Below are 15,265 nucleotides of genomic sequence, written 5' to 3' on the forward strand. Positions count from 1 at the left end.
CTTACAACTATTTGTTTAGTGACTATTTAAAGTTATAGCAGCGCTTAAAAAATTGACTTATGACGATTTTTCACTTACATTCTTGCAGCATCCTCATACTCACATGGTCAAAATTTGGATGCTTGGCAACTGGTTCATATTTATGAGGGTTGCAGTGTCCCAGGGTCCTGTGATCACCTTTTGCGACCTTCTGACCAGCAAAGTCAATGGGGAAGCCAGCTTCACTTAACAACCGTGTTACTAACTTAACAACTGCAGTGATTTGCTTATCAACTATGACAAGAAAGGTCATATAAAACGGGGGCAAAAAATCCCTTAAGAAATGTCTCACTTAGCAACATAAATTTTGGGCTCAATTGTGGGTTGTAAGTCAAGGACTACCTGTATCATTTGTTCAGAATCACCATAACTTTCAATGGTTGCTGAGCGACAACTACCTGCAGTCATTTCAACAGAAAATGGAACTCTTACCAGCACTAAGGATCTGCTGCCCATTTTGCCCATGATGTCGGATTTTTGTTGGAGGTGCACTATGTCCCATTCGATATCTTAGCAGCCTACCACTTCCTCCAGGGCCATCAAAGATCCATACCTAGTAAATAAATGAACAAACAAACAAACAAACAAACAAACAAACTGTAAGCAACAAACTAAAAGAAAAGCTTTCCTATGCAAAGTATTAACATCAGGTCTCCATAATGTTAAAATCATTATAAAGTACTAATGAATAGGAGTTTGTATATGATATTTCTTTTGGGATGAACAATTTTTCTCATTATTTGGATAAAAAAAATAATATTACATTCAAGCTATTTATACAGGGAGAATTAATCTCTTTCAATGTTTTAACTGAAAGAAGCCATTAGGCCAATATGAACATTAACTGGATATAACTTATGCAAGGGGTTGCAGTGTTGTGTCAGCACTAACTTTGATGGCACCTCTAACACCCCATTTTTTTTTTTAAAAAAAAAAAGGACACTGAAGGGGAAAAAAAGTTGAAATCTTCTAGATTTTGAGCGAGAATACTAATATCTTGCACAACTTCAGGACGAGTAATGAAATTATACGAAATTTGTCACAATAAGACATTTAATGAGCCATCTGTACTAGACTGCCCGGTGGTATTTAAAGCCTGGAAAAAAATTCTGATGTGTAATTCTGTGTGCATGTGTGTGTGTGTGTGTATATATATATATATTCTAATTATTGTTATTTATTCATATTTGTTCTCTTTTATTCTTTAAAGTTTAACAATTCATTCTTTATCTTAATATCTTTATATTCGTTTGGGGTTGGCTTTCTTCCCTTTCATCTTTTTTATCGTACAGCAATCTTTCTCCTCAAACCTACCACCTCTCTCTTTTCTTTCCTTCTTACTTTCTCTTCCTCACCCTCTTCTTCTCCTCCCTACTTCCTCTTCCTTTCTCCTTCTCCTCCTCTCTTCCTCCCTCTCTTACCCTCCCTCCTATTCTAATTTCCCTTCCCTTCCTTCATCCCTCTCTATTGCTGTATCCTTTTTTGCATATGGACTACTCAGAGGGCTGAAAAAGTTATTTCTGACTGGTCCTCACACTTTTGACCAGTCCTCGAACTTACGACTGTCCTCACATTTTACATTTTTGCCCTATCTTATCACCATGGTGAAAAGAAGCAGTTGTGAAATGAGTGACATGGTTGTTAAGAATGCTGCACGGGCATAAATGTGAGGATGGTCATAAGTGTGAGAACCAGTCAAAAGTGCGAGGACCTGTCAGAAATGACTTTTTTCAGCCCTCTTGAGTAGTCCCTATACACATAGCCATGGCTAGCCACGCCCACCCAGTCACATGACATCCAAGCCACGCCCACAAAATAAGCCACGCCCACAGAACCGGTAGTAAAAAAAAATAGAACCCACCCCTGCCCCCAAGCTCAATACTGTAAATAAAATAAAGCTTTAGACTGTGATTTTTCATTTAGGCTATTTGCTATTTACAAATAAAATCACAATACTTGTCTTTCAGATTGTCTGAAACGATAAGCAGTGGACTACTATCCGGAGTATAAAGACTACTTATCATTTCAGGCAATCTGGTACAACTGAATACAAGGTATATTTTACTGACAAAGATAATGCCTGTTTGCAATTTATAGTCAGCAGGCTCACAGCTTCAGTCAAGCAGGGAGTACAGTTGGTAATGATAGCTAACTTTACCATTGCAATTGCCCTAGATCGCAGAGGTGCCATTGCAAAGCCTTTCATTCCATGTTGAATGTTGTTTTTATACACTAATTAAACACACTTGAGAAAAAAGGAGGAACAGCAAATCTCACCACTCAATTTTGAAGACTGCTGTGCACATAATTCTTTAAAATTCTGTAATTTACTTAGCATTTCTGTGGAGTTAATTATTTGTATAGGTAGTCCTTGACTTGTGACCACGATGGAGTCTGCCCATTACAGTCATAAATTGGGATGGTTATAAAGTGGGTCACTTGGGTGACCGATCAGATTTTGCAACCTTTTAGGCAATAGTTGGCAAGCAAATGTATGTTCGCTACGGGGTGTTTTGCTGAAAACTGGAAGTAAGTTTTGGGCAAAGATGTAAATCATGGTCACATGACCATAGGACATTGAAAATGGTTGTAAATGGGGGCTAGTTGTGGAGCACTTAAAATGCTGTCATTTGAACGGGCGGGGGGCTGTTGGAACTTCAGAACTGGCTTGTAAGTAACTTTGGGTGGTCCATTTTGGTCATCAGGTCACTGGGCATAAAATGAGGATAATCTGTACACAGCATGCTCACAAAAGTGCAAGGATGGCTACATCTTTTAAAGATTCTTTTAGAGACCTTTCCTCTATCTGACAGATTTATCTTCTCAAAAGAAATATCCATGCTTGGAAATTTCTTCCAAATCTGTCAATAAATTTTATCTATTGGTGGTTCTCTTCTCTCCAATAAAACATAAAGGATGCATGCACAAAATTCCTGCACCTATTCATTTATAATCCTCAAAGGGTTCAAAATACTCATAATTTTCATACAAAAGCAAATGTGTTATACCAATTTGGGGATTTCATATTATTAGTAATCAGAAATCATGCAAAGCTGAGAATTCCTAATAAAAGATTCAGACAGAAGGGAAACAGGTAGCCTTTGGAGAATCTGAATAGGGTCCCAGATCAAATTCTCACTTTTGTGAATAGAGGCAACTTATATAATTCAAAGTGTCTTGAGCAGTGTCCAATACATTAGCAATCAGTATAGTCTGCTTTTCATGTAATGCTTTACATAATTTCACCTATTTCTCAGTTCACAAGATTCAACTGCAAAACTCTTTGACAAATAAACCTTTTTTTTTGCATTTTAAGCAATTATCCTATTCTGGAGACAGTGTTATGTAACTGAAAATATAAAACATGCTTGTTTCCAAGAACAAAATAAAGAACATTAATCCTAGATGAAATGCACATAAACATTTTTGGAGAAAGTTTAGGTAAACCGACATAACTTACCCTTATAGCATTATCTGCACCATTAGTAATGAGAAGTGGCTCTCCTTGGACAAATGACATACCCGAAATTGCTGTAGAATGCGCATCTCGCATCTGGCCCAAAAGCTTCTTTTCCTCCAGGTCCCATAACCCAATATGCCCAACAGGACTTCCAGCAGCCAGAACTGGATGACCATCTGATCCAAAAAAATTGGGGGGGAGGGGAAACATAAATATTCCTTTTTAAGAGTTACTATTGGAGAAGAAAGTCAAGGCGCTTTAAAACATGTTTTAAACAGCTATATTCAAATTCACAAAATTACACTACTCTATGGCTGAGAGTCAGTTTGATATAATGGTTAGGCCTCAGGATAGAAACTGGAAGGCTGTGAGTTCTAATCCCACTTTAGGCATGAAGCCAACTAAATGACCTTCGGCCAGCCATTTTCTCTCAAGCCTAAGAAAAGTACAAGAGTAAACCATTTTGAAATCTGCCAAGAAAACTGCAGGGATTATTTCTTGCAGGAGTCAAAGCCAACCAAATCGAGCACACAAAGCCAACAACAAAAAAAGAGGAAAATTAGAAGAAGCATAAGAGTTATTAAGCTAGCAAACAAACATTAATACTGTATTCTGTTTGTGTTTTTAATTCATAACATGGGAGACATTCTGGATTCCTTGAACTTTTTGCAATTCCTTTTATTATTATTTAATAAAGACTGAAATTTACCTGTACGAAATGATATTGCAGTTATGGGCCCCCAATCCTGTTGAAATTTCATCAGTGTTTCATCAAACTTAATATTATGCACTATTATATGCCCAGTCACAAGCCCAATTGCAATGACATCCATTGCTGGTGCCTTCAAAGAAAATTAGTATGCGTAAGAAATTTTTTATTTTGAAATATTATATATATACACCGCGTTGAAAGCATTGGAAGTATGACTCTAGTTTAACATTTTTACTGAGTTATAAAATACAAAAGTAAATAGAAAAACAGTGGGGAGGAAAAGGGGGAAGAGAAGTGAGGAAGGATAAGAAAAAAGAAAAAGAAGCATTGACTTCCGACACACTCTGTTGCAGTAAAATAAGGCATTAACATCAAATCACAACTTTTTGCTTTTTCATAATAATATGAACCAGCCATTTCTGTAAAGACCTATCAATCTACTTGGTAAAACCCAAAATCAAAGTTTCATTCTTTTCCACTACAAGCACGAAGTTCAGAAGCGGTCTCCAGGAAGTATGATTCTAGTAGAATTTTTTCCTAGACCTGTTGACTCCTCCAGTCTTTTCTATGGCTATTGTATTCTGACTATTTTGCTCTATTTTTTTTTAAAAAAAACTGATGCTCATATACATAAATGTTTATGAAAAATAGAATGAGATTTAGTTCTAAAGAAATCCTATCATAAAATAAGTCTAATCCTAGCTGTATGTAAACCATCAAGAAGAAACTTCTCATCTACTATTGCTAAGAGAAGCATATGGAACGCTAACAGATGTGGTGTACAGTAATGACAGTCATTTTGGTTGGTTAAAAGGCAACAGCACAGAAGTCAGCTAACATCAGCTACTAATACTGGTTTTTTTTCTACCCCTAAATCATAGCAACTTTTTGGTTATTGGGAAGCTAAAACTGAAGGGGTTATTTCTTGCCAGGACAAGTTTGTGAGTTTTCCAAATGCATGCAATATATCAGTGTGTGTCTGACAATCCTGACTAGAGGCCATGACCTGATCCAAAATTGGTCTTATGTTTTTATCTTGGATTACGTTTCCCAAATATATATATTAATGGAAAATTATGAGAACTATGGTCAAACAAAAATAGAAGCAGCAAGTTAAAGAAAATTAACTAAAATTAATTAAAACTTTACATAGGAAACCTATCTGCATGCTACTAGGAATACCTACCTTTATTTTCCAAATAAATGTTTTATGATGAGAATAGCAAGCTTCACAGAATACTTCTGCTAATTGTCTATACTATAATCTTGATTACAATGATACTTAATTTAATTTTGGATCCCAATTTAATAATGCCATTCTAAATCCTATAATCCAATCCTATAATTCAAATACAAGTTGTCCTCAAGTTATTATCCTTGAATTTATGTTCAGAAATTAATTTCTGACATAGATTTTATTTACTATGCACATTTTCATTGGCACACACTTTTTATATAAAAACAAAATTCCCTTCAATTATTATTTTTGAGGGCAAACTAAGCCATAATTCTGCATAAGTAAAGTACAGGTACAATCTGTAAGTTATTTATTTCAAACAGTCAGAATTCTGCAAAAGCTGTAGTAACACTTGAAATTTATGATTCCTGTTATTGATCAGCTTTAGAAATTAACGAAATTTTATTTGGAGTTCACTTCTAAGTTAAAGGAAAGGCTCAATGTTTTCAAAGCACCAAGGCAGCTAACATAGTTTTATTTATGTCAAGTTATGAAAATTATAAAAATACATCCATTACATCCAGTAATTACACACATAAAATAAATGTAGGCAAATGAAGTACATGTAAATTCTCGCTGACATTCAGTTGTAATGGACACCTCTGCAAATTATTCAGAAAAACTGAGGCTTTACTATATATGTGTAAGTGTTATTTGAAGAAATAACACTTGGTGTTATTCAGGTCTATTCCACACTTGGTAGAATAGACCTGACCAAGTCAACAGTTTCTAAAGCATTCTGAAATACTATCAATGAACAGAATGTAACATAAAGAGTTACATGACCATTTTTATAAGCCTATTACCTGTTCAAGAACTGTCACTCCTGCACCCCATCCTGGAAATGTATATAAAAGTTTGCTGAGGAAAGGAAAAGATTAAGAATTACTCAATGACCAAAAAATACTCACAATCCTATCCAAAATAATTTTAAGTAAAGGACATTTTTTACTCAGTTTATAAACACCAGAGGATGAAAAGTTATACAATGAATACCCCATGAATACTTAATCGTGTGAAATGAAATTACCTTCCATTTAAATTACTACTAAGACACATCTCCTGGAGTGTGTTCATACAATAGAAGAATTGCATTTTTACTCTTCCCAAAAAGTTTTATTCTCCCGCTCCTCAAAAAACTTCTCTTAGATCATCATTGCAACTTGGAAATGACTCGGGCTGGGTCCAGGGGTAGTATTTCCCTTGCAGTGTTGCCAACTTTATTCATTTTGTTTCAGTTATGTCAAAAAACCTTTCTTGAAAGCATTCCTTCAGGTATACTAACCAACAGGAAAAAAGATAGTCCTGAAACTTTTAACTATCCAGGGATTACCAAAGTATCTAAGCTTTAATCAGAGACCTTTCCTTAGAAGGGAAACAAAAATTTGATATTAATTTTTTTAAAAAGGAAGTGAGCTACCTATTTCAGAATAACACTTATCATGAAAAAATAGGTGAGAAACAAAAATAAACTGTCCACAGAATTAGCAACAAGATTAGAATTCTTTTCACCAGTCACATTAAAGATAAATTGTACCATGTGTTGTATGACAGGGTAGGAAAGTATTTTTTAAAACATGTTTCTTTAATCCACTGAAAAATCCACCGAAATGGGAGTGGTGATTGTTGAGTATTGCCCTTTAAAAATATGTATCTAAAGGGGCCTGGCGTGTAATAATATTACCAAAGTGGTCAGGGGTTTTCAGACTGAGATGAGAATGGGGCTTAAGGCTAAAATAGGTTTCATACACCTTGATACCTGTTTTATCCCTTGATTCCCCACAAAACAGGAAACATCAATCAATTAGATTAGAATTAGAAATTAGAGTCGCTTGATATTGAAATGGGCAACATATAAATGTAATAAATAAATATTCCTAAAAGCTTAAATAAAGCACATTTTTGTTAAAAAAATCAAACTATCCAATTTTCACTTGTCCAGGGTGCTCCCTATGATAAAAAAGGGTTGCTAGAAGCCAGCTAAATATATAAGACACTTATAACAGAATATTTATTGCTTAAAGGTGGCATTGGGGAAAATTAGCTGTAATTTCTTGGAGCCTGAGAACAAGAAACAAAAAGATTGCTAATAGTTTCAAAGAAAATGGTGAACAATACTGCTGCCCCTTTTAAGTTAAAAAGCCGGCAGCCCTTCTCTCAGGATGAGCTGAGTTAAGGAAAAATATATTTATCCCATATATCTGTTATAGCACTTCCAAAGTAATTGGAAGAATACGTCTTTCAAAGGGCAAATAACATCAAGGAAGAAAACAACCCAACCACTCTGAAGCAAAATAAAAATGTAGGAGTATTATACCATTTCAATATGACTTTTTAAATTAAATATCTTTTAAGCTTCTGTTTATAAAAACATTTTAAAAAGTTGTTGAAGGGGTGTTGGCAACTGCATTCCTAAAGCTTCCTCAATAGCTTCATGGAAGAATTTGCTGCAGCCTTCTTTGGGGATTTTTTTTTTTAAATTCTAGGGAGTCAATGCCCCTAGAATTTCTAGAAGGTGCCCCCATCCTTGTTATAGTAAGAAATGATCTTGTTTAGCTTCTAATACTATACAATTTCCCTTAACTCCACCAGGCCTCTGTACTCATTCAGTTCCATATTTTAAAATTTAAGAGCTAAGTATTAACACACAGTTTAAGTCTCTGGAGAGAATAGTTCTTACTTGGATTTTACATTCCACAATTGTAAAGGTCCTTGTTCACTACCAAGAAGTATTTTATTCATGTAAGTATGTGGGTGTAAAACTGCAGAAATGGCAAATACAGTCTTATCAAAATCCAGCTGCAAGTATTCTTCTGCAGAACAAAGAACAGCATTAGTCCATGTCCAGCACAAATATCTATTTTTTACTTTTTTCCCAGTAGTTATTACATTAAACAGACTAATCTTACCTTCTGACTGCACATCCCAAATAATAAGAATGCTCTCATTATCCACAGAGATAACATGATCTCCAAATGGCAATATAAAAAGTATATCTGTCCGGTGACCTGAGTAAGTGTGAACCACCTAAAATTCAAAGTACTGCAGTTACTTCAATAAAACAATGCATTATATTTGGACAAAAAGTATGTGTTAAATATATCAGACTGTTTTTAAAAGCCCTAATATGTCTCACATAAAATTTTAATTCCATAGATTTAAATATTTTTTACAGTATTCAAAAGATAAATCAAAGTATGAATTTAGGCTCTTTTCCTAAACAAAAACAAACCAGACCTTGATTATACGGGCAGTCTATTGTCAAATAGTGAAACAAATCATCATTCTTCTATTCAATTGTTAGCTGTAAATCTCTATGATGTCATACTGAACATTTTTAAAAGTAGATGTCCTTCTGATGCCCTGGCCTTCATGTGAGACCAGAGAAATACTTCAGCTCTCCTCCAGATTTGGATAATATTTTTAAAAGAATGCCTTTTCTAGGGAAGCATAGTTGTGAATTCCTACAAAAAATGAAATTGTTTCAAACACGGTGAAATGTATTTGAAATGGTTGCTGGTCCTTAAATCTCCTAAGTTATATTCTAAACAATAGTGACCTTTTCCAGCTGTTATTGTACTTCCTTCCTGGCATTTTCCTGTCTAGTAGTAGGAAGACCAAGTTACATATCCATTCTATTCATATGCATCTATACTTTACACTATCCTTACTTCTTTTGTACAAAATATTTTGATAAAGATTTGGCTTATCAAAACTGTTGACAATTTTCTTGAACCTTTCCTCCACCCTTTCTTTTCAAAGGGACACAAAGTGTAATATTATGTTTTAATATTACTAAGAATATACATGAAAACATCATTCTTCAATTGATGTTATTTAAATTAACATATTCTAGCTTTGATATAAAAGCAATGTTAAATACCTATTTTATAGTTTTAAAGCAAGAGTTCAATAATGTTTTCTTAAATATATCCAATTAATTTCAGCTGAATTTTCTTTAAAGTATATTTTGAAGTACCTTATTTGGCCCTGCAGCATATTTCTTCACATATTAAGTAATCTAAATTCAAATATTTTCAATACCTCTATGTTAAATATAAATACTGTAAACCCTCAAATTAAAGGACCATTTGGGGAGAGACACATATCCCCAGTACTCCTGAATATCCACAGAATCCAAATTTATGCTTTTTTGTATAATGATGCAAATGGCATGATATCATTTATATAATTACATTATCTTGCAAATGAAATAAATAAAATAAATTTAAGATTTACATCACTTCAGATATAATGGACTCATTCTATATTTTGGTAAAATATCTAGATGCACAGTTTGTTCAATGCATCTGAGGTCTCATAAAATAGAATTTCTCTAAATTGAGGTTTTACAGTCATTAAATTTAGTGTAAGGTACAAATCACTGCATATTCTTTGACAGCAGTACAAACCTCTTTGTTGCGAGCAAAAGCATACAAAAGCGCACCACATGATGCAAAGACCAGCATTCGATCAGCTGCCAAACATGTAATATTTTGTGGCAAGGCATTGCCTAAAAGAATCATAGAACAAACCAAAGCAAATAATCGGTTTTCAAGTAGATATTACCAGGAAACACTTTATGATATAATTATGATTTTCTCAACATTGCAAACTATATACATTGTTTCTATGGCATACACACACACAAACACACACACATACATACACATATACATATAAAACTATACATAGAATTAAAACAGATTAATTACTAAAGGTTGCATTAGTTATCTGGAAAAGGAGCACCCCATTTACTTGTTTTGTTAAACTCCATGGAATAGCAGTATAATCCAACACATATTGATTTGGGGAAACTACTGTCTTCAGTGCCATTTACTCCATCTTAATTTTTAAGGCAGCAGTGTAACTTTTCAAAGTCTGGCATTGCCAATAAGTAGAAAATACACCACAATCGAAAATGAACTGATTGTCAGATTTAAAAGTTATATAAATACATGAAGATAGCTAAATTATTATTGCATAATTTTATCATTTTAATCATTAAATGTATATGCTACCCATCTTGCTATCCAAAAGTTCAACATTATGATATACTTCTAATCATACAATAGAATAATTATATTATCCAAAAATAATTCCAGAAAGCCTGCTAATTTTCCAGAACAACGTGGCAGGGACATGGTCAGTGATATATGGAATGATCCACTTGGCTAGCAATGCCCATTTCATTAAGGATGGAGTAAAGGATGGAATACACCTCAATCAACTAAGCATATGCACAATAGACATCCTTTAAGTCACAGTAAAATTACAAACAAAAAAATATGATCAGACTAATGGCTAGTCAGAATCCCAGCCTGAGCTCTGCCTACTTTCCAAATATTCTCTTATATATGCGCAGATTCTGTTTTTGGCCTATGGCCTCCACATGAAAAATGTGTTTACTAGCTATATTATCAAAACCATCAAGATCTGACCAAACATTAAAAACTTGATAGAAATTTTATAAAATTCAATGTGTGTAGGTATTATAGAAATTGTCCTAGGATTCAACAATACTGATATGCTGCAATGTTGGTCATTAATGTGTTTATATGATATTAAAATAGCTATACTTTTAAGGGGAAGTTATAATATAGAGATCATTAATGAAAATTACATACTACAAAGATCAAGCTATTTAGAAAAAAATACTACTAAATTAGATTACAGATTTATTTTGTGTAACATTTTGTAGAGGTTCTTCAACATAACAGTAGTATTAAAAGCCACTTTCACTTTTTAGAGAGAAAATGTTTTAAAGTTGCACATTTAAGCATATTTGTATTATATTATACTTACTAACAGCAACTATCCCCAACTTCTTCACCTGAAAAATTAATATACTTTAGTAATTTGATAGAAATATAAAATATCTTGAAATTCAGAAACACTTTATAAAACATCACAATGTGCACGTTTTTAATAATCTAAAACTATAGAAAGAATAAAAAACAGAACACTGAAGCATTTCCATTTGGGGGTGGGGAGTTGGCAATAAATCACATTGCAATTTGTGTTTTAATATTTGATATGCAATCTGTAAATGAGTTCATGTAATTGAATTACTAATTCTAGATGCTTTTTGTTCTTGTGGGATATTACTAATTTTGATTATGGCCCTCTCTTGATTTTTTTTCAAATTTTTTCATTAAAACTTTTTTCATTTTTTTTCATTCAATGGCAAATAAATTCATTTTGATCTGAGAACAAGAAACATAAAGTTGCTATTTGGAATCCTAATTAAAGTTTCATTGCGGAATGAAATGAATATCATTGTTAAATGTGTTAAATATCATTAACACCCGTTACAATTGCTTGCATTTCCAGAAATGTATATCAAACTAGTTCTGGAGAATATAAACCATGCCCAAAAGATTTCTAAAGTAAGGAAATTTGGGTTATGGTTGCAATTGAATCTGAATTTTCTGTCACTAAGTGATGCAGTCATAAAGTGTGATATCCTGTGACCACATTTGTTAGCAATGGCAATCCCAAAAGTCCTGATTAATGCTCTAAGCCAGAACTGCAGGGGTTGTTAAGTGGGAACAAGCTGGAATCACAGGTGAATGGTATGCAGGTACAGTGCCACGAAGGCACTAGTGGATGCCACAAGTGGGCACTATTGTCTGGTCATCTTATGGTATAAAGCTTGGGCCCTGGCAAGTTGAAGTCAGGATATTATCCTCATGGGTAACATGGAAATAAGCCACAGCTAGGATCTGTTGGTTCTAAAGGCCTGTGAGCCTTTCAGCAGATTCATTAGCCAGGAAATGAAGTAGAAACACTCATGAGTTTATTTTTTCTGCTGTGCCTAGCAATATTAAATAAACAGTGATTCTTCTGATACAGGCTCCAGATTTATTAAACATCTGCGTGACTGTTGATCAAAGCAGCTTGACCAGCTCCACATGGCTCAGAACATCTAAAGGCAGGAGGTGGCGTCATCTGTGAGTCCAGGCAGTTACATATTCTTTCTTAGATGCAGGTAGTATGTTCCTGCTTCATTAAAAGAGACCATAAACTTATAGACTTAGACTAACTTTTTTTTGTCACTTTAAATGTACATTAATTGACATACATTAAAATGAAATCTCGTTGCATACAGCTCTCAAAGGGTCACCACCTCCAACAAACACTACATAAAACATGACAATAGCCACGTACACCATATGACACATATATAACGTGACGACTCCTGGGAGGAAAATAAATGAGCAGAGCCAGAAGACACGACGGTGGTCAACGTGTGTGTGTGTGTGTGTGTGAGGGGGGGGGTTGAATCTACGCACAGGAGCAAAGCCGACTCACGTTGTAAGTGTGGAAACTCTTCCCCACCGCGGCGGCCAGGTAGAACTCGCGGTGGCGTCGGTGGTAGCGCAGCACGTGCGCCAGGTGATTGCACTGGAGGCCGAGCACGCGGAAGCCGGCAAAGAGCCCGCTGCCTCTGCTGGGCTCCTCCGACTCAACAGCACCAGCAGCAGACATCATCCGACAAACCTCCCCAACCACGTTTAAAAAAAAAAAAAAACTATTGGGCTTCCGGAAATGCTCCCGGCTACTTCCGGCGCGTTCTCTGCTAATTCCGTACGCAAAAGCGGCTCGCCTTCCTTTGCTGATTTGGTTCAGGGGCTCTCTAGTTCCGCTTGGTGTTGGGAGCGGGCGGGTTTGCGTTTCTTTCTGCTTTTCTGCACGCTCCTTTCATGTATTCTTTAAGGTGCTTTTATTCAGAATAAACATACAACCCGGTCTACGGATTACTGAGCAAACGCGCCCTACCGTGTTTTTTCTTCTAAATGGCAATTATTTCGCACGTTGGTATAGGAGCGGTCATTAAAGAATTTTCTGAAAATGAACTCCCCCAAATTCGATGTAAATCAGCCTTAAGTATTCATCTATCAGCAGTAAAATCCCAAGTTGTAGTCAAATAATGTCTCGCTTAACTGTAGCCAGAGTGAGGCTATTGTGGTCACATGATGTCTCACTTAACAACTCCATCACTTAATGATGGCGTTGCTGGTCCCAATTGTCATTAAGTGAAGACTACTGTACCTATAGCTAGAACTATTCCCTAATGTAGTACACAAAAGCATGAAGTAATATACAGTTCCCACTTTCTGCTTCTCAATTTTGATGCACAGAATGTTTAACAGAATCACAACCTTGGATTCAATGGCAACTGGGACTAGGACTGCTGTCGCTAAGCGATGCAATTATAAACTGTGATGTCACGTGACTACATCACTTAGTAATGACAGTCCTGGAGGTCCAGGTTGCCATCATAACCCTAAGAGGTGAAGGTCATTAAAAGGGAACAGTGGGCACTTCCGGGTTGGCTCCGCAGCACCATTGACGGTCTTTTTAGACCGCCGCCCCCGTGATTCCGTTGAGCCGTTCTGACAGCGTTAATCAGCTGTCAAACGGCTTGAAAATCTCCCCTTCGGGAAAAGAAGGGGAGGAGAGCAGGTGGGTGAGGGTAGAGCTCCCTGAAAACCCCTGGATTAATTCCAGGGGTTAGGAGGGTGAGAGCTCCCCGTTCAGCCCACTGAAGCTCCGGATCCGGGGGGACTCTGTTTTTTTTTTACAGAGCTAGGTGTTGCGTCCAATTTCTGCTGTCAAACAGAAGATTAAATGATTTCAAAAAAGCAGGCGGAACAGAAGCAGGAGGACAAGCTTTTTGCAAGTATAACACTTAACTCCGGGGATACAATGTTTCTAATTGGATTTTCTGAGCTGGAAGTTAAGATGGCGTTTCTTTGTTGCGATTTTAAAAGGGAAAGTTAGAAAAAGTTTTTGCTAATAGACTCGTGCTCAGAGACTGGCTTTAAGTTGCTGGAATAGATTTTGAAGAGCTGTTTGGGAAAAGATTGTTTATAAAGAAATTGCTGAATGCTGCTCAAAAGGATGGCTCTGACTTTATGATTTTATGGCTGTGGGAAGAAAGAAAATTTCTTTAAAATAAAATGGCTTCTAAGAAAGGAGATCTTGAAAGTGCTGGATGCTATTTGGAGGTGTCAGAAACGAAACAGTTGTCTGATTTACAGAGTTGTAAGGATTTTGATGCAGAACTTACAGAATTTATAAAAGAAGCCATGAATAATCATACTGCAGCTATAAGTAACCAAATAGCAATTCTTAAAGGGATAACAACAGAAATGACTGAGGAAATCAAAACAACTACGGAGCATGATGACAACTCAGGAGATATTGCAGCAGAGAGGGTGGAAGAATTTTCTCAAGAATTTTCGAGCTTACTCTCTGCTCTTTTCGGAAAAATTGATAGAATCCTTCAAAATTATGACTTGGTTTGGAAAAAAGTAGTAAATGACCAGACTTTCGAAGTTTCAGAAGATGAAGGAGACTTGTCAGTGGCATCTATACATTTAATAGAAAAGAAACAATTGAACTTTTCTTCACAAACTCTTGACAAACTTTGGTTTTACAGACGAAGGAATGAACTGATTTATATAAGCATGAAGAGGCGATTTGGGGGCTCTAAATCAGAGGAAACTTTTTTAAAAAGGGGACAATTTTTGCAGTTATATCAACCTCAAATTAAAATGAAAAACCTCCTCAAAATAGAAGTAGGAGGGATGCAGAAAGATTGGAAAAAATATAAAAAGAAAGCAAGAATGGAAGATTAACCTTTTCTTTTGGCTTTGTAGTTGTTCTACTCATGGTTAAAAATGATTATGTTGTAGGTATTATAACTACTGAGGGGGGAAAAAGTATAAAGTTAAATATTGATTTTTAAATATGATGTACTAATGGTTGATTAATCCTTTTTGGTTTTTTAGTTATGTATTAATGGTTA

General features: G+C 35.3%; 1 protein-coding gene across 1 annotated transcript in view; it reads right to left on the reverse strand.

Moving 5' to 3' along the window:
• The window catches only part of WDR36 (WD repeat domain 36), a 32,817-nt gene extending 19,824 nt beyond the window's left edge, over positions 1 to 12,993 (reverse strand). Inside the window, exons 1-9 of the mRNA XM_070935730.1 lie at positions 12,763 to 12,993; positions 11,254 to 11,281; positions 9,861 to 9,961; positions 8,358 to 8,475; positions 8,129 to 8,261; positions 6,255 to 6,309; positions 4,209 to 4,341; positions 3,500 to 3,675; positions 472 to 592 (exon numbers count right to left, since the gene is read on the reverse strand). Coding sequence (XP_070791831.1) covers positions 472 to 592; positions 3,500 to 3,675; positions 4,209 to 4,341; positions 6,255 to 6,309; positions 8,129 to 8,261; positions 8,358 to 8,475; positions 9,861 to 9,961; positions 11,254 to 11,281; positions 12,763 to 12,942 — 1,045 coding nt within the window. The 5' untranslated portion in view covers positions 12,943 to 12,993. The remainder of the gene's footprint in view (positions 1 to 471; positions 593 to 3,499; positions 3,676 to 4,208; positions 4,342 to 6,254; positions 6,310 to 8,128; positions 8,262 to 8,357; positions 8,476 to 9,860; positions 9,962 to 11,253; positions 11,282 to 12,762) is intronic.
• Positions 12,994 to 15,265: the final 2,272 nt, after the last annotated feature.

This window comes from Pituophis catenifer, unplaced genomic scaffold (assembly GCF_029215685.1).
Source record: "Pituophis catenifer annectens isolate HBS135680 unplaced genomic scaffold, rPitCat1.0.hap2 SCAF_2, whole genome shotgun sequence".
NCBI classification, from domain to species: domain Eukaryota; kingdom Metazoa; phylum Chordata; class Lepidosauria; order Squamata; family Colubridae; genus Pituophis; species Pituophis catenifer.